At 45.1% G+C, this 19,368-nt stretch overlaps 1 protein-coding gene across 1 annotated transcript in view; it reads right to left on the bottom strand.

Annotated features, from left to right (window-relative positions):
- Positions 1-19,368, bottom strand: part of PRORP (protein only RNase P catalytic subunit) — a 292,221-nt gene that overhangs the window by 112,908 nt on the left and 159,945 nt on the right. The window contains exon 4 of the mRNA XM_063947896.1: positions 4,357-4,464. Coding sequence (XP_063803966.1) covers positions 4,357-4,464 — 108 coding nt within the window. The remainder of the gene's footprint in view (positions 1-4,356; positions 4,465-19,368) is intronic.

Genomic DNA, 19,368 nt, shown 5'->3' with positions numbered 1-19,368 from the left:
TTCTCAGTACCTTGGGTATGAGAGGTAGAGGAGGAAACACATAAACCGACTGGTACACCCATGGTGTCACTAGAGCGTCCACCGCTATCGCCTGAGGGTCTCTTGACCGGGCGCAATATCTTTTCAACTTCTTGTTGAGGCGGGACGCCATCATGTCTACCTGTGGTTTTTCCCACCGGTTGACCAGCATTTGGAAAACTTCTGGATGAAGTCCCCATTCTCCCGGGTGGAGGTCGTGCCTGCTGAGGAAGTCTGCTTCCCAGTTGTCCACTCCCGGAATGAACACTGCCGTCAGTGCTAACACATGATTCTCTGCCCATCTGAGAATCCTTGTGGCTTCTGCCATCGCCCTCCTGCTTCTCGTGCCGCCCTGTCTGTTTACATGGGCGACCGCCGTGATGTTGTCTGACTGGATCAGTACCGGCTGGTTTTGAAGCAGGGGTCTTGCCTGGCTTAGGGCATTGTAAATGGCCCTTAATTCCAGGATATTTATGTGAAGAGAAATCTCCTGATTTGACCACAGTCCCTGGAAATTTCTTCCCTTTGTGACTACCCCCCAGCCCCGAAGGCTGGCATCCGTGGTCACCAGGACCCAGTCCTGTATTCCGAATCTGCGGCCCTCTAGTAGATGAGCCCTCTGCAGCCACCACAGCAGCGACACCCTGGTTCTGGCCGATAGGATTATCCGCTGTTGCATCTGGAGATGGGACCCGGACCATTTGTCCAACAGGTCCCACTGGAACGTCCTTGCGTGGAACCTTCCGAATGGAATTGCTTTGTACGAAGCTACCATTTTTCCCAGGACTCGTGTGAATTGATGTACCGACACTTTTCCTGGTTTTAGGATGTCTCTGACCAGAGATGACAATTCCTCGGCTTTTTCCAGTGGAAGAAACACTCTTTTCTGGTCTGTGTCCAGAATCATTCCCAGGAACAGAAGACGTGTCGTCGGGACCAGCTGTGACTTTGGAATGTTTAGAATCCAGCCGTGCTGTTGTAGCACTTCCTGAGAAAGTGCCACCCCCCCTATCAACTGTTCTTTGGACCTCGCCTTTATCAGGAGATCGTCCAAGTACGGGATAATTAAAACTCCCTTCTTGCGAAGGAGTATCATAATTTCGGCCATTACCTTGGTAAAGACCCTCGGTGCCGTGGATAACCCAAACGGCAGCGTCTGGAACTGATAGTGACAGTCCTGTACCACAAATCTGAGGTACTCCTGGTGCGGAGGGTAAATGGGGACATGCAGGTACGCATCCTTGATGTCCAGGGATACCATGTAATCCCCCTCCTCCAGGCTCGCAATAACCGCCCTGAGCGATTCCATCTTGAACTTGAACCTTTTGATATAAGTGTTCAAGGCCTTTAAATTTAAGATGGGTCTCACCGAACCGTCCGGTTTCGGTACCACAAACATTGTGGAGTAGTAACCCTTTCCTTGTTGAAGGAGGGGTACCTTGACGATCACTTTCTGTGAATACAGTTTTTGAATAGCCACCAACAAACACTGCCTCCCTGGCAGAGGGAGTTGCCGGCAAGGCAGATTTTAGGAAACGGCGGGGGGGAGACGTCTCGAATTCCAGCCTGTACCCCTGAGATACTACTTGAAGGACCCAGGGATCCACTTGTGAGAGAGCCCACTGTGTGCTGAAAAACCTGAGACGTGCCCCCACCGTTCCCGATTCCGCCTGAGCAGCCCCAGCGTCATGCTGTGGACTTACCGGACGCAGGGGAGGACTTCTGCTCCTGGGAACTAGCTGTGCGCTGCAGCTTTTTCCCCCTTCCTCTGCCCCTCGGCAGAAAGGATGAGCCTCTAGCCCGCTTATTTTTCTGGGGCCGAAAGGACTGTACCTGATAATACGGTGCTTTCTTTTGCTGTGGGGTAGCCTGTGACAAAAAGGTCGATTTCCCAGCAGTAGCTGTGGAAACGAGGTCTGAAAGACCTTCCCCAAAAAGTTCCACCCCTTTATAGGGTAAAACTTCCATGTGCCGCTTGGAGTCGGCATCACCTGACCATTGCCTAGTCCATAACCCCCGTCTGGCGGCAATGGACATAGCGCTTATTTTTGATGCCAGCCAGCAAATATCCCTCTGTGCATCACGCATGTATAAGACCGCGTCTTTAATATGGTCAATCGTTAGCAAAATATTGTCCCTATCCATGGTATCAATGTTTTCCGACAGGGAGTCTGACCACGCAGCAGCAGCACTGCACATCCAAGCTGATGCAATAGCGGGTCTCAATATAATGCCCGTGTGTGTGTATATAGCTTTTAGGGTACTTTCCTGCTTTCTATCAGCAGGTTCTTTTAGGGCGGCCGTATCCGGAGACGGTAGTGCCACCTTCTTTGATAAGCGTGTCAGCGCTTTATCTACCCTAGGGGGAGTTTCCCAGCGTGACCTATCCTCTGGCGGGAAAGGGTACGCAGCCATTAACCGTTTAGAAATGATCAATTTCTTATCTGGGGAAGACCACACTTCCTCACACACCTCATTTAATTCGTCAGATGCAGGAAAAACTACTGGTAGTTTTTTCTCACCAAACATAATACCCTTTTTTGTGGTACCTGGGGTATCATCAGAAATGTGTAATACATTTTTCATAGCCTCAATCATATAACGGGTGGATCTATTGGAGGGTACACTCGTCTCATCATCGTCGACACTGGAGTCGGTATCCGTGTCGACATCTGTATCTGTCATCTGAGGTAGCGGGCGTTTTATAGCCCCTGATGACATTTGAGACGCTTGGACAGGCACAAGCTGAGTAGCCGGCTGTCCTATGTCGTCAAACCTTTTATGTAAGGAGCTGACACTGTCACGTAATTCCTTCCATAAGTCCATCCACACTGGTGTCGACCCCGCAGGGGGTGACATTACATTCACAGGCATTTGCTCCGCCTCCACATCATTATCCTCATCATACATGTCGACACAGCAGTACCGACACACAGCAGACACACAGGGAATGCTCTTACAGAGGACAGGACCCCACAAAGCCCTTTGGGGAGACAGAGGGAGAGTATGCCAGCACACACCAGGGCGCTATATAACACAGAGATATCACTATACAGAGTGTTTTCCCCTATAGCTGCCTATATATTATATACATATATATATATATATATACTGCACCTAAATTGTGCCCCCCCTCTCTTTTTTACCCTTTCTGTAGTGCAGGACTGCAGGGGAGAGCCAGGGAGCTTCCTTCCAGCGAAGCTGTGAGGGAATAATGGCGCCAGTGTGCTGAGGGAGTTGGCTCCGCCCCTTTTTCGGCGGGCTTTCTCCCGCTATTTTATAGTTTCTGGCAGGGGTTAATATACACCTATATAGCCTCTGGGGCTATATATGGTGTTAGTTTTGCCAGCCAAGGTGTTATTATTGCTGCTCAGGGCGCCCCCCCCTAGCGCCCTGCACCCATCAGTGACCGCAGTGTGTGGTGTGCATGAGGAGCAAAGGCGCACAGCTGCAGTGCTGTGCGCTACCTTGGAGAAGACAGAAGTCTTCAGCCACCGATTTTCCGGACCACCTTCTTGTTTCTGGCTCTGTAAGGGGGACGGCGGCGCGGCTCCGGGAACGGACGACGAGGTCGGGTCCTGTGTTCGATCCCTCTGGAGCTAATGGTGTCCAGTAGCCTAAGAAGCCCAAGCTACCACCACTTAGGTAGGTTCGCTTCTTCTCCCCTTAGTCCCTCGTTGCAGTGAGCCTGTTGCCAGCAGGTCTCACTGAAAATAAAAAACCTAAACTATACTTTCTTCCAGGAGCTCAGGAGAGCCACTAGTGTGCATCCAGCTCAGCCGGGCACAGAAATCTAACTGGGGCTTGGAGGAGGGTCATAGGGGGAGGAGCCAGTGCACACCAGATAGTCCTAAATCTTTCTTTAGATGTGCCCAGTCTCCTGCGGAGCCGTCTATTCCCCATGGTCCTTACGGAGTCCCCAGCATCCACTAGGACGTCAGAGAAATATGTTCTTGTTGTTTTTCCCAACATTGGGGCAGATGTATGAAGCCTGGAGAAGTGATAAAGCAATGATAAATGGTAGGTGATAACGCACCAGCCAATCAGCTCCTGTCATTTTTCAAAACCGTAATGATTGGTTGGTGCGTTATCACCTTCCGCTTATCACTGCTTTATCACTTCTCCAGGCTTAATACATCTGCCCCATTGTCAGCTATAGAATTAGATGATTGTCTTCCTCAGTCTAGAGCTAATTACTCTGATCGGAGCAAACAACCAATAGATTGCTATGGGTTACAGAATAATTGTAAACATCACATACCTCACATGTGTAAAGTCAGTGATTGATTGATTGATTGATTGATTGATTGAATTAATTATAAATAAGTCAATACTCACAGTCTTAGATAGTGTTTGTTTTCTGAAGAGAAAGGCCACGTTCAGCCCATCCACCACAATATCATAGGGCGGCCTAGAGTTCACAAACTCAAGAAACCTCTGCAACTCCTGCAAAGTCAAAACCAGAATGCATATATTACACACAGAGTATACACGTGTTTACAGACATTTACAAATCTGCTTCTATTTAATAATTGCATTATTATTATCATCATCATCATCATCATATGTTAGTAAAAGGTCACCGCAGTTCTGCCTTGGCTTCACCCTGCTCTATCCGCCCGCTCTCGATCCACTGTTCAACCCCTTTTCTTTTGCACTGTCTCACCCACCTCCCCCGCTCGGTACCAATTTATTATGTTGACCATCAAACAAGTTTAAAGTTGCACTGTCACCTAGGAAACATTTTTCCAGTGATGACCACTTCCTCCAGTATGCAGCCATTTTTCAAAATTTCAGGGGGAGAAGTACCAAACCTTCTAAAGCGGATAGGTAAAGTTACCCATAGCAACCAATCAGAGTATAGATATTTTATCGAATGTACAACTTTATAAATGATTGGTTGCTATGCCCAACTTCTCCACTTGTCCTCTTTAGAAGTATGATGCATCTCCCCTTTAGTGTTAAATTGTTTGGACCATGTAATCCAGAATAATTACCTCCATGCTGTGCAACGCCTGCCTGAGACTTAAGGTTGGCAATTTGTGTAGAACACTAAGGCATGCCCATATGGTTGCCTTTAGCGCTGGTGGCATCTGTACAGTTTGCTTTGGCACTAATGGAACCAGAGGTGATGAGTTTTGTGCTAACAGTCAGCCACACCTGTGTTAGGAGACACTCAACTAAAGCTGGGCACACACTAGACTATATGTCGTCCGAACCGGCAGTATGGCCACCACCGTCGCTGCCAGCACCGACGAGTGTTTATGCACTTGCCAATGCTGGCTCTCCCGCTGGGTCCCACCGCTGCCGATGTGGCTGGGTGTACACTTCCTCTAATGTGTACCCTGCTTAAGAAATTGTGCATCAAGGAAGTTCATTAGACTCCAGGAAACGGAATACCTTTGAATATCTCTAATTAATATTGCTACGCTGTCATGTAAGACATAAATAGATTCATATAAAAGGCTGACCTTTCCCTGTATATAAATAGCCCACATAATAAGCGGAAATAGTACAATCTTTACAAAGTCAGTTGTAGCCTAAAGCAGTGCTATTCAAAGCCAGTCATAGGAAACATGGCCTGATTGTGACACAGTCACGTCTGTCCTTGCGTCTTTTGCAGCAGTCGTGTATGCAATTTTATACTTATGCTGCTACAAAGTCCTTCCATGACGTACATCAGTGCGTCCTCCTGTGCAAGGACTGAGATGCCTACTCGCAGCACTGTATTACCAACCGGTGCGTCTTTAGACTTGCACGAGTCCTATGGCAGGTGCAGTTTCTTCATCTGATTATGGCCTTCAATGTGTGTGACTGTGCGTCTCTGTATGCAACCGCTTTCAGTGACATACCTGTGACATAAGATGCAACATCTCTGTGCGTCTTTTCAGCCAACCCCATGTTACCTCACAAATTAAGGGACGTCCAGGAACGTCCCTTAATTTCTGCTACTGTGTGCCTAAAACAGATCTGCGACTTTGCATAAATAAAATCGAGATGCATTTGTGTTGTGACACAAGATGCATGCCCAGACGGGAACTGTCTCTCCACTGCATCCGACACAGAATCAGGCCCTAATAGTGCATGTTTTCCATACCTCCTTGCTGCAGCACAGATTCATTACTAACGGACTCATTTTAAAAGATCCACAGGTGGTTATAATTATGTTGCTTGTGATTCTGTGAGGAGAACTGGAAAACATGCACTGCTAGTGTATCCCGAAGACTGGATATGAAAAGCACTAGCCTAAAGAATAAAAATATCCTCCAAAGTACACTATTTATTTAAAGTCATGAGAGTCTGCATAATTTGAGTAATTAGCTAGAATGCGACAGTGTCTCCCTGCAGAGTACAATGTCAGCATTAATGCACACAACAGGTATACTAACTAAAACATATTGCTGACGGCCCACATACAAATATCACCGCCCAGTAATGGGTAATGTCTCGAAATGGCCTATTTTCTCTGCAGCAATTCACAGCAGTTTGTTATGAACCACTGCAGACATCTCCATTAGACCTTATAGAGCTCTCCTAAAGAGGACTGGACTGACAAGGCACCCAGTGCTCCAAGCTATGATACCGCCAGAGGGGGGAGGGGTGTTGTGGATTCTGTTACCCAGAGGTTAAGGTGTGTGTGTGTGTGTGTGTGTGTGGGGGGGGGGCGCTAGTGTTACTGATGAGCTGCAACCACCTCCCCCTTCCTCAGGTCCAGGTGGATCCATGGTCCTCCTCCATCTACAGCCCACCCATCCTGGTACTCACACATGCTGTCTCTGTTGGAAAGCATTCATCCCCTCCTCAGGTCCAGGCACTATTGTGGTCATTATGTGTACGGGGCACTACTATTGTGGTCATTATGTGTAAGTGGCACTACTACTACTGTGGGTGCCACTACTACTGCGGGAATTCTGTGTATAAGCGGCACTACTGTGGTCATTATGTGTAAGGGGCACTACAACTTTGGGCATTATGTATAAGGGGCACTACTATTGTGGGAATTGTGTATAAGGGACACTACTGTGGGCATTGTATATACTGGGCACTACTAAGTGACATAACGTATATAAAGGATACCATTGTGTAGTGCAACGTGAATAAAGGGAACTACTGAGTGACGTAGCCATAATAAGGGGCATTACTATGTGGCGTAATGTGAATTAGGGGCACTACATGCAGTATAATGTGAATAAGATTGTGCTACTGTGTGGTGTAATTTGAACTGGGGGTACAATTGTGTGATCACGCTGCTTCTTTGTGAGATCAATGTCCCTTTATACAGTATGGGAAATAGGGCACTAATTTACAGTTTGCAGGGGATTGACAAAAACACTAGCACTGGCCCTGACTCCGCTTAACGTGAGGGGGGGTTAGGTGGGGGGTAAACGAGTTCCACCACCTCTCCAGGACCACTTTAAGCCCTGCTGTTACCTATTTTATTACAGAACTTCCGTTGATGCTAGGGGCATAATACCAATCAAGGGACTGGAGCCTTTGGGGTATATCTAGATAGCTGATCACAACTGACAGCTTCTTAAATAGGAGGTTCAAACACTGTAAAAAAAAAAAAAAATTACCCAGCTCTGGCTAAAGCTATCATTGCCAGCTCTTGATGTGCTCCGGATCCACCAAATATTTATACATGGTGGGCGCTTATTAATGATACCACCTAGAGCGTTATGTCTACACTAGCCAAAAATCCCTCCTGAAATGTCATAAGTTATGGGATAGATGGTCTCCGGACACCCCCTAGAGAGTCTTCCTTATGATAGCCCACTATCTCCTTCCTTCTTGTTTGTTTTGATGCTCCCACGCGCCAAGACGTTTTCTCAGCTTATTACTCTTATTTTCACATATACGGTTTATGTTCATCAATCTTTTGGTATTGCTTACGGTTTCAACTCGATTCACGTTTATGGTCTGTGACTTGCGCTTGAAAGTTTGCCGTTCTCTGACAGTCTCTTGTTTTTATTTTATCAGCTACTATGGTGATGTAATGTCTTAATTGATTTTCTTTGCATTGTAACAAAAAAATTAAAAAAAATCAGCAAAAAATTTACTTGATTAAATAAATAAATAAATAAATATATAACGTAGGATTTGCTTTGGATTTTAAGTTTCAGGTGGACCCTGTGACCAGAATATATTATACTGTAGTTCTAATGTATTAGCCATGAACTTTTGCTCATTTGTAATGCCTGGTGAATTCAGTGCTTACTGGCAGTGGTCCAAGGGAATAGGACTTCCATAATATTCCAAATTTATTAACACCATAAAGTAGGAACTGCTAATTAGGAAAGCCCCACTGCACAGAGCAAGCAAAATCTGCATCCACTTGGGTTCCATAAGAAACCATTCTATCAATATCCCAACCCAATACCATCAGGTTAGGACGTCACACCAAGTCACAATCCTTTGGCCTATACATAAGCCTGAAGCCAAGACCTATATTTTATAAGGAGCTACTAGAGTGCAGAAATGCTGGAGTGCAATCAGCTGCAGAATAAATAGAGGACTACTACAACCTCATACAGTATATATCATCTCAGGTATCCAGTCTGAGAATGTGAAATTAAACCTATGTTTCCAATTATCAGAACTAAGAACTGTGACCAGAACTGTGGTCAAACAATGTCAGTTAACAGAGAAAACAGAGCCTGGCCCCAGATGATAAAATGGACATGACACAGGCTATAGGTTAGATTAACGTTAGGGTTAGGCTGCGGTAATGGTTGCATTTAGGGGTATAAGTCAATGCAAAATCTCCCTGTCCACATGCAGAGATTCTGGGGGTGTGGAGTATTACGGTGAATGTTGACATTTTGTAGACATTGCTGGAATGTCAACATTTGACGTTATACTCCACCCCACCAGAATCATCAAGCTGCATTTTTCTTTATTAATTAATGGGCGCTTTTTATACTTTCCCTTTTTATCATAATCCATAATCAATGTGGAACTCAGCGACTTTGCCGACACACTCTTCATGACGTTACAGCCTTCAATGACAGAAAATGAGTTATCAGGCCACTGATACCATAAAAAAGAGTAGATTCTCTGGACAAATAAACATCATTATCTTCTGAAATTCTTGTAAATCCCCGATTTTACCAGATATCTCTACCACCATGCTAGGAAAACAATGCTTCTTTGTACCTGTCGCAGTGGTGTTGAGATCAGTGAATATAACACAGTCCAATTAAACTATCATGCAGAGGAACAGAATGTCTATGGCGATCAACAGAGACCACAGGAAAAACAATGAAAGAATGGAACATACCGAAGTGGACAGATGTTTGTTCCCTTACAGCCCTTTTCCTGAAACAACACTTCACTGTTCCTGAACATTAAAAGCGATTTTCTCATGTATACCTGCTTGACTTTCCTATTTCATAGAATCAAGCAAATAAAGTGTGACAACAGATAAATTATTGCTTATTCTCCAAAGATATTCTAAAATGGCCTGGACACCTTAAAAAAATATTAAATATTTGGATTGTAGTGATATTTCAAATGAATTGCTTTCTTGTTCTAGAATCACACAGGTCTTCAGTCTTCTAATCAGTCATTCAGCCTGTTTAAATGGAAAAATGTAGTCACTCTGCTGTTTGGTATCATCGTGTGTACCATACTGAACATGGACTAGAGAAAGAAAAGGAAAGAGTTGTCTGAGGAGATCAGAAAGAAAAACTAAAGGCAAACATGTTGATTTACAGTAAAGTTGCATGCTATGCCGATAGCAGCGCAGTTGGCTTATGTTTTAAGTACCATTTATGCGTCCCAATTGTTAACGCACCGAGACACAGAACAAATTTGGGTGAGGAAGTATAGTTTTTAATGGACGTTCCTGGAAGGTAACAGGGGGGTGGCTAGGCACAGCCGCTCACACAGGGGGCCTGATTCAAATATGGTGGAAGGCGCGCAACATAGCGCATAGTACCGATATTCTGCACTTTGCACATGTGCAGGACCCATACTGCGACACTGGTAGCAGATCAATTGAGGACTGTCAGTGATTGACAGCCTGCTGCTGCCAAGGGGGGAGGAGGGGAGAGCAAGGGCCACCGTTTCCCAAAACGGAAACATGTCACCTACGTTTGGGTAAGTGATGAGGCCAGGTTCATGCAGCCAGCTAATGGTGTCACAGGTTATCCGATGCTACATCCTAGGATACAGCATGATTCACTAACACATGCAGGATGCGTCTACATATATCAGACGCCCCCTGCTGCATTACCATACTAGTGCATCGCTGCTGCTTCCCTGCAGCGATCTCAACTCCAGCCACATCTGCATCAAGCCCAGAATGCCATACTCAGATGTCAGGAACTGCACCAGCCATAGCGCTGGTGCAAGTTTCGATGGTGAGTCTAATGACAGTGTATAAAGAGGCAGCGGGACAGATTTCCACATGTGCAAGATGCTGCAAGTGAGCGTCTGAGTTTTGAAGGAATCAGCCACAGCATTAGCATACAGACAGACCGTGTCTCCATGTCACTCAGAATCAGACAGTGAACCAACACACCCAAAATGCTCACTTAGGAACCTCACTGGTCAACTATTGCCTTACAATCATTATTTAGCTGTAAAGCACCACAAAGGTTGAAGTGCTGGACAGCCAGCATTGCAAAAACAATCATACTGTATATAAAACAAGACGACGTGGACAAAGGAGTTGCAGACGTGAAACAGAGGGCAGAGGACCCTGCTAGTTAGAGCTTACAGTCTATTAGGAGAGGGGAATTCTCAGAGAATAGGACCTAGTGGTAGAATGAGAGATCATGGACCTGGAGCTATTGGAACCTTATTCTAATTTATTTATCATCATCATTAATAATAATAATAATTACTTATATAGCGTCAGCATATTCCATTGCTCTTTATAATAAATAAATATATATATATATATATATATATATATATATATATATATACATATACATATACATACACATACAGGTTGAGTTTCCCTTATCCAAAATGCTTGGGACCAGAAGTATTTTGGATATCGGATTTTTCTGTATTTTGGAATAATTGCATACCATAATGAGATATCATGGTGATGGGACCTAAGTCTAAGCACAGAATGTATTTATGTTTCATATACACCTTATACACACAGCCTGAAGGTAATTTTAGCCAATATTTTTAATAACTTTGTGTATTAAACAAAGTGTATGTACATTCACACAATTCAGTTATGTTTCATATACACCTTATACACACAGCCTGAAGGTCATTTAAAACAAAATTTTGAATAACTTTTTGTATTAAACAAAGTTTGTGTACATTGAGCCATCAGAAAACAAAGGTTTCACTATCTCACTCTCCCTCAAAAAATTCTGTATTTCGGAATATTCCGTATTTCGGAATATTTGGATATGGGATACTCAACCTGTATATATATATAAAAATGGATGTTTGTGTGCATGTGTATATGTGTGCATGTGTATATGTGTGTATGTATGTTCCAGCATAACTCTGGAATGCCTGGAGCAATTTACACCAAACTTGGTAAACATATGCCTTACAATCTGTAAAAAAATACTGTGGTGGTAAGACACCCCTACGGTTGGGGGTGGGAAGGGGGTGACATGTAAAAATCCATAGATTTGAGGTCTCGGAGATGAATAGTGACACACCCGATGCTGTTTAAGTCCAAGTTCAGCCCCCATCATCATGGAAGGGGGGTTTGAAAAATAAAATGTCCAAAATAAACGACATTAGTGTCAATTCCATAGTTTTCGGGGTTGCTAAGCTGATCGCATTTTGAAAATGGATATATTCCTTAGGATGTCCGTTAACATATAGGCTATGGATCTTCACGCTAATTCTTTTAGGGGTTGGGTAAACTTGAAGATGGGCGCAATGAATATAGCTGTATTGCGTTAAGATTTCCATACGGGTGATCTATTATTTATTTATTAACAGTTCCTTATATAGCGCAGCATATTCCGTTGCGTGTTACAATTAGATCTAAGATCGGATCGAAATTTGGATTGCACCTCCAGTGTGTAGAATGTAATAAACTACAAAAATGGCCCAGTCACTTTCTACCGTATCTTCTACGGGTGCTCCTCTGGTAATGCCAAGAACCATGGATTAATATTTACTTACATGAAGAAGTCTCAAATTTACAACTCTATAGATACACCAACCCGTGAAGCGTCATAAACCTCTGGAGCTTCAACTCCATCCTTAGGAAGATGTGACACACAGATCACAGGCCTTCTATAGATATTACAAGGAGATTGACCTTCCACTGCTGGATATGAATAGGCCCAGCACAGTAAGGGTTAACCTTTCCCAGAGGTGGGGTCTGGTGTGCTGAGGGGCCTGGGGGCCTACAACTACATGAATCACTGATAGATGCTTGCTCATTCAGATGGAAGTGGCTGTCCATGCCTGGATGGATGTCTACTTTCTTGTGAAGCTTCCTCACACATATCTTAATGCACTATGTAAGAGTAATTAGGTTCTGATTTTCTTTTTTCCCTTTTTATTGAGACTGCTAGTAACCTCTATATCTTTTCTAAAACTCCTTATATTCTTTGTAATCTTTTTACCCTTGTAAACCCGAAGATATTTCTAAATCACAATAAAAATATAATTTGTTTCGACTGCTGTGTTCTTGAACCCAAGGCAAGCGAACTCAATGTTACCTATTTTTTTATGAGATAGAGATTTGTGGTTACAGGTAAAGCTAAAGATGCCTGCAACATCCGTAATATGTTGAAAAATCTTTGCTGGTGGCGGCGTTGATTCGCACGGCACTGGCGCAACCCTCGGATTGGTGTATCCGGATTGTGGGGCGGCCGGGGTCCGTGACAAACAGCAACAGCAGACCCAACCAAGAACACTTACAACCATGTAAGCAGGAAAACGAAGCACTGAGGCGGGCGCCCAGTATCCACTACGGACTATGAGAAAAGATATTACCGGTAGGTATTAAGTTCCTATTTTCTTTAACGTCCTAGTGGATACTGGGGAATGTACTTTATTACTGTGGGGAAGTCCCAAAGTGGGAGAGTGCTGAGAGCCCTGTAAAACCACCTGACCAAATTTTAGGTCATCCCTGGCCGAGGTATCGAACCCATGGAATTTCAGAAATGTGTTCGAACCAGACCAAATAGCCGCACGGCACAACTGTAAAGCCGAGACACCCCAGGCAGTCGCCCAGGAAGAACCCACCGACCTTGTGGAGTGAGCCTGAATAGAAATCGGCAGCGGCAATGCTGCTGAAGAATAGGCTTGTTGAATGGTCAACCTGAGCCAACGAGCAATGGACTGCTTAGAAGCAGGACGACTAATTTTGGTAGTGTCATAAAGGACAAAAAGCGAGTCAGACTTCATGTGACAAGCGGTTCTCTTGACATAAATCCTCAAAGCCCTCACTACGTCCAAGGACTTTGGAGCAACCAATGTGTCAGATAGTACCGGAACCATTATCGGTTGATTAATGTGAAAAGCCACTTTCGGCAAAAACTGCGGGCGAGTCCTGAGCTCCACCCTATCCTCGTGAAATATCAAATATGGGCTCTTACAGAATAAGGCCCCCAATTCTGATACACATTTTGAAGAGGCTAAAGCCAGCAATGGGACGGTCTTCCACGTTATGCATTTCAAGTCTACCCTGTGTAAGGGTTCAAACCAGTCCGACTGGAGAAAGGTCAGGACCACATTGAGATCCCATGGAGCTGTGGGAGGGTCAAAGGGTGGCTGAATGTGAAGAACACCCTTTAGGAAAGTCTGTACTTCTGGGAGTACCGCAAGTTATTTCTGGAAGAATATAGAAAGAGACGAAATCTGAACTTTGATGGAGCCTAACCGTAGGCCCTTATCCACACCTGATTGCAGGAAAAGCAGAAAAGAAAAGCAGAAAATGGCGAAGTCGAAATTCTGCAGGAGGACATTTTCTACCCTCACACCACAAGACATATTTCTTCCAGATACGATGGTAATGTTTGGACGTGACCACCTTACGGACCTGGACCATAATGGAAATAACCTTGGATGGGAGACTAGAGATGAGCGGGTTCGGTTTCTCTGAATCCGAACCCGCCCGAACTTCATGTTTTTTTACACGGGTCCGAGCGACTCGGATCTTCCCGCCTTGCTCGGTTAACCCGAGCGCGCCCGAACGTCATCATCACGCTGTCGGATTCTCGCGAGGCTCGGATTCTATCGCGAGACTCGGATTCTATATAAGGAGCCGCGCGTCGCGGCCATTTTCACACGTGCATTGAGATTGATAGGGAGAGGATGTGGCTGGCGTCCTCTCCGTTTAGAAATTAAAATAGATAGGAGAGTGAGAGTGAGACACTTCATTTACTTACTGGAGCTTAGGAGGAGTTATACTAGTGACTGATGACCAGTGACCTGACCACCAGTGCAGTTTTATAATTTATTATTATTTAATAATCCGTTCTGTTCTTGTTCTCTGCCTGAAAAAAATGATACACAGTGACTCAGTCACACTCACATACCATATCTGTGCTCAGCCCAGTGTGCTGCATCATCTATGTATAATATCTGACTGTGCTCACACAGCTTAATTGTGGGGGAGACTGGGGAGCAGTTATAGGTTATAGCAGGAGCCAGGAGTACATATTAAACAGTGCACACTTTTGCTGCCAGAGTGCCACTGCCAGTGTGACTGACCACTGACCACTGTGACCAGTGACCTGACCACACTGACCACCAGTATAGTATATTGTGATTGAATGTCTGCCTGAAAAAGTACACTCGTCGTGTGACTTGTGTGGTGTTTTTTTATTCTATAAAAATTAAAAAACTCATTCTGCTGACAGACAGTGTCCAGCAGGTCCGTCATTATATAATATATACCTGTCCGGCTGCAGTAGTGATATATATATATTTTTTATATCATTATTTATCATCCAGTCTATATTAGCAGCAGACACAGTACGGTAGTTCACGGCTGTAGCTACCTCTGTGTCGGCACTCGGCAGCCCATCCATAATTGTATACCACCTACCCGTGGTTTTTTTTTTCTTTCTTCTTTATACATACTACATCTCATTATCATCCAGTCTATATTAGCAGCAGACACAGTACAGTACGGTAGTCCACGGCTGTAGCTACCTCTGTGTCGGCACTCGGCAGTCCATCCATAATTGTATACCACCTACCCGTGGTTTTTTTTTCTTTCTTCTTTATACATACTACATCTCATTATCATCCAGTCTATATTAGCAGCAGACACAGTACAGTACGGTAGTCCACGGCTGTAGCTACCTCTGTGTCGGCACTCGGCAGTCCATCCATAATTGTATACCACCTACCCGTGGTTTTTTTTTTCTTTCTTCTTTATACATACTACATCTCATTATCATCCAGTCTATATTAGCAGCAGACACAGTACAGTACGGTAGTACACGGCTGTAGCTATCTCTGTGTCGGCACTCGGCAGTCCATCCATAATTGTATACCACCTACCCGTGGTTTTTTTCTTCTTTCTTCTTTATACATACTACATCTCATTATCAACCAGTCTATATTAGCAGCAGACACAGTACGGTAGTTCACGGCTGTAGCTACCTCTGTGTCGGCACTCGGCAGTCCATCCATAATTGTATACCACCTACCCGTGGTTTTTTTTTTCTTTCTTCTTTATACATACTACATCTCATTATCATCCAGTCTATATTAGCAGCAGACACAGTACAGTACGGTAGTCCACGGCTGTAGCTACCTCTGTGTCGGCACTCGGCAGTCCATCCATAATTGTATACCACCTACCCGTGGTTTTTTTTTTCTTTCTTCTTTATACATACATCTCATTATCATCCAGTCTATATTAGCAGCAGACACAGTGCAGTACGGTAGTCCACGGCTGTAGCTACCTCTGTGTCGGCACTCGGCAGTCCATCCATAATTGTATACCACCTACCCGTGGTTTTTTTTTTCTTTCTTCTTTATACATACTACATCTCATTATCATCCAGTCTATATTAGCAGCAGACACAGTACAGTACGGTAGTCCACGGCTGTAGCTATCTCTGTGTCGGCACTCGGCAGTCCATCCATAATTGTATACCACCTACCCGTGGTTTTTTCTTTCTTTCTTCTTTATACATACTACATCTCATTATCAACCAGTCTATATTAGCAGCAGACACAGTACAGTACGGTAGTCCACGGCTGTAGCTACCTCTGTGTCGGCACTCGGCAGTCCATCCATAATTGTATACCACCTACCCGTGGTTTTTTTTCTTTCTTCTTTATACATACTACATCTCATTATCATCCAGTCTATATTAGCAGCAGACACAGTACAGTACGGTAGTCCACGGCTGTAGCTACCTCTGTGTCGGCACTCGGCAGTCCATCCATAATTGTATACCACCTACCCGTGGTTTTTTTTTTTCTTTCTTCTTTATACATACTACATCTCATTATCAACCAGTCTATATTAGCAGCAGACACAGTACAGTACGGTAGTCCACGGCTGTAGCTACCTCTGTGTCGGCACTCGGCAGTCCATCCATAATTGTATACCACCAAATCCTACCCGTGTTTTTTTTTTCTTTCTTCTTTATACATACTACATCTCATTATCATCCAGTCTATATTAGCAGCAGACACAGTACAGTACGGTAGTCCACGGCTGTAGCTACCTCTGTGTCGGCACTCGGCAGTCCATCCATAATTGTATACCACCTACCCGTGGTTTTTTTTTCTTTCTTCTTTATACATACTACATCTCATTATCAACCAGTCTATATTAGCAGCAGACACAGTACAGTACGGTAGTCCACGGCTGTAGCTACCTCTGTGTCGGCACTCGGCAGTCCATCCATAATTGTATACTAGTATCCATCCATCTCCATTGTTTACCTGAGGTGCCTTTTAGTTGTGCCTATTAAAATATGGAGAACAAAAATGTTGAGGTTCCAAAATTAGGGAAAGATCAAGATCCACTTCCACCTCGTGCTGAAGCTGCTGCCACTAGTCATGGCCGAGACGATGAAATGCCAGCAACGTCGTCTGCCAAGGCCGATGCCCAATGTCATAGTACAGAGCATGTCAAATCCAAAACACCAAATATCAGTAAAAAAAGGACTCCAAAACCTAAAATAAAATTGTCGGAGGAGAAGCGTAAACTTGCCAATATGCCATTTACCACACGGAGTGGCAAGGAACGGCTGAGGCCCTGGCCTATGTTCATGGCTAGTGGTTCAGCTTCACATGAGGATGGAAGCACTCAGCCTCTCGCTAGAAAACTGAAAAGACTCAAGCTGGCAAAAGCACCGCAAAGAACTGTGCGTTCTTCGAAATCCCAAATCCACAAGGAGAGTCCAATTGTGTCGGTTGCGATGCCTGACCTTCCCAACACTGGACGTGAAGAGCATGCGCCTTCCACCATTTGCACGCCCCCTGCAAGTGCTGGAAGGAGCACCCGCAGTCCAGTTCCTGATAGTCAGATTGAAGATGTCAGTGTTGAAGTACACCAGGATGAGGAGGATATGGGTGTTGCTGGCGCTGGGGAGGAAATTGACCAGGAGGATTCTGATGGTGAGGTGGTTTGTTTAAGTCAGGCACCCGGGGAGACACCTGTTGTCCGTGGGAGGAATATGGCCACTGACATGCCTGGTGAAAATACCAAAAAAATCAGCTCTTCGGTGTGGAAGTATTTCAACAGAAATGCGGACAACAGGTGTCAAGCCGTGTGTTGCCTTTGTCAAGCTGTAATAAGTAGGGGTAAGGACGTTAACCACCTCGGAACATCCTCCCTTATACGTCACCTGCAGCGCATTCATAATAAGTCAGTGACAAGTTCAAAAACTTTGGGCGACAGCGGAAGCAGTCCACTGACCAGTAAATCCCTTCCTCTTGTAACCAAGCTCACGCAAACCACCCCACCAACTCCCTCAGTGTCAATTTCCTCCTTCCCCAGGAATGCCAATAGTCCTGCAGGCCATGTCACTGGCAATTCTGACGAGTCCTCTCCTGCCTGGGATTCCTCCGATGCATCCTTGCGTGTAACGCCTACTGCTGCTGGCGCTGCTGTTGTTGCTGCTGGGAGTCGATGGTCATCCCAGAGGGGAAGTCGTAAGCCCACTTGTACTACTTCCAGTAAGCAATTGACTGTTCAACAGTCCTTTGCGAGGAAGATGAAATATCACAGCAGTCATCCTGCTGCAAAGCGGATAACTGAGGCCTTGACAACTATGTTGGTGTTAGACGTGCGTCCGGTATCCGCCGTTAGTTCACAGGGAACTAGACAATTTATTGAGGCAGTGTGCCCCCGTTACCAAATACCATCTAGGTTCCACTTCTCTAGGCAGGCGATACCGAGAATGTACACGGACGTCAGAAAAAGACTCACCAGTGTCCTAAAAAATGCAGTTGTACCCAATGTCCACTTAACCACGGACATGTGGACAAGTGGAGCAGGGCAGGGTCAGGACTATATGACTGTGACAGCCCACTGGGTAGATGTATGGACTCCCGCCGCAAGAACAGCAGCGGCGGCACCAGTAGCAGCATCTCGCAAACGCCAACTCTTTCCTAGGCAGGCTACGCTTTGTATCACCGGTTTCCAGAATACGCACACAGCTGAAAACCTCTTACGGCAACTGAGGAAGATCATCGCGGAATGGCTTACCCCAATTGGACTCTCCTGTGGATTTGTGGCATCGGACAACGCCAGCAATATTGTGTGTGCATTAAATATGGGCAAATTCCAGCACGTCCCATGTTTTGCACATACCTTGAATTTGGTGGTGCAGAATTTTTAAAAAAACGACAGGGGCGTGCAAGAGATGCTGTCGGTGGCCAGAAGAATTGCGGGACACTTTCGGCGTACAGGCACCACGTACAGAAGACTGGAGCACCACCAAAAACTACTGAACCTGCCCTGCCATCATCTGAAGCAAGAAGTGGTAACGAGGTGGAATTCAACCCTCTATATGCTTCAGAGGTTGGAGGAGCAGCAAAAGGCCATTCAAGCCTATACAATTGAGCACGATATAGGAGGTGGAATGCACCTGTCTCAAGCGCAGTGGAGAATGATTTCAACGTTGTGCAAGGTTCTGATGCCCTTTGAACTTGCCACACGTGAAGTCAGTTCAGACACTGCCAGCCTGAGTCAGGTCATTCCCCTCATCAGGCTTTTGCAGAAGAAGCTGGAGACATTGAAGGAGGAGCTAACACGGAGCGATTCCGCTAGGCATGTGGGACTTGTGGATGGAGCCCTTAATTCGCTTAACAAGGATTCACGGGTGGTCAATCTGTTGAAATCAGAGCACTACATTTTGGCCACCGTGCTCGATCCTAGATTTAAAGCCTACCTTGGATCTCTCTTTCCGGCAGACACAAGTCTGC

This window comes from Pseudophryne corroboree, chromosome 12, assembly GCF_028390025.1.
Source record: "Pseudophryne corroboree isolate aPseCor3 chromosome 12, aPseCor3.hap2, whole genome shotgun sequence".
Taxonomy (NCBI): domain Eukaryota; kingdom Metazoa; phylum Chordata; class Amphibia; order Anura; family Myobatrachidae; genus Pseudophryne; species Pseudophryne corroboree.
The sequence above is the reverse complement of the archived record's forward strand: the minus strand, read 5'-3'. Positions and strand labels throughout refer to the sequence as shown.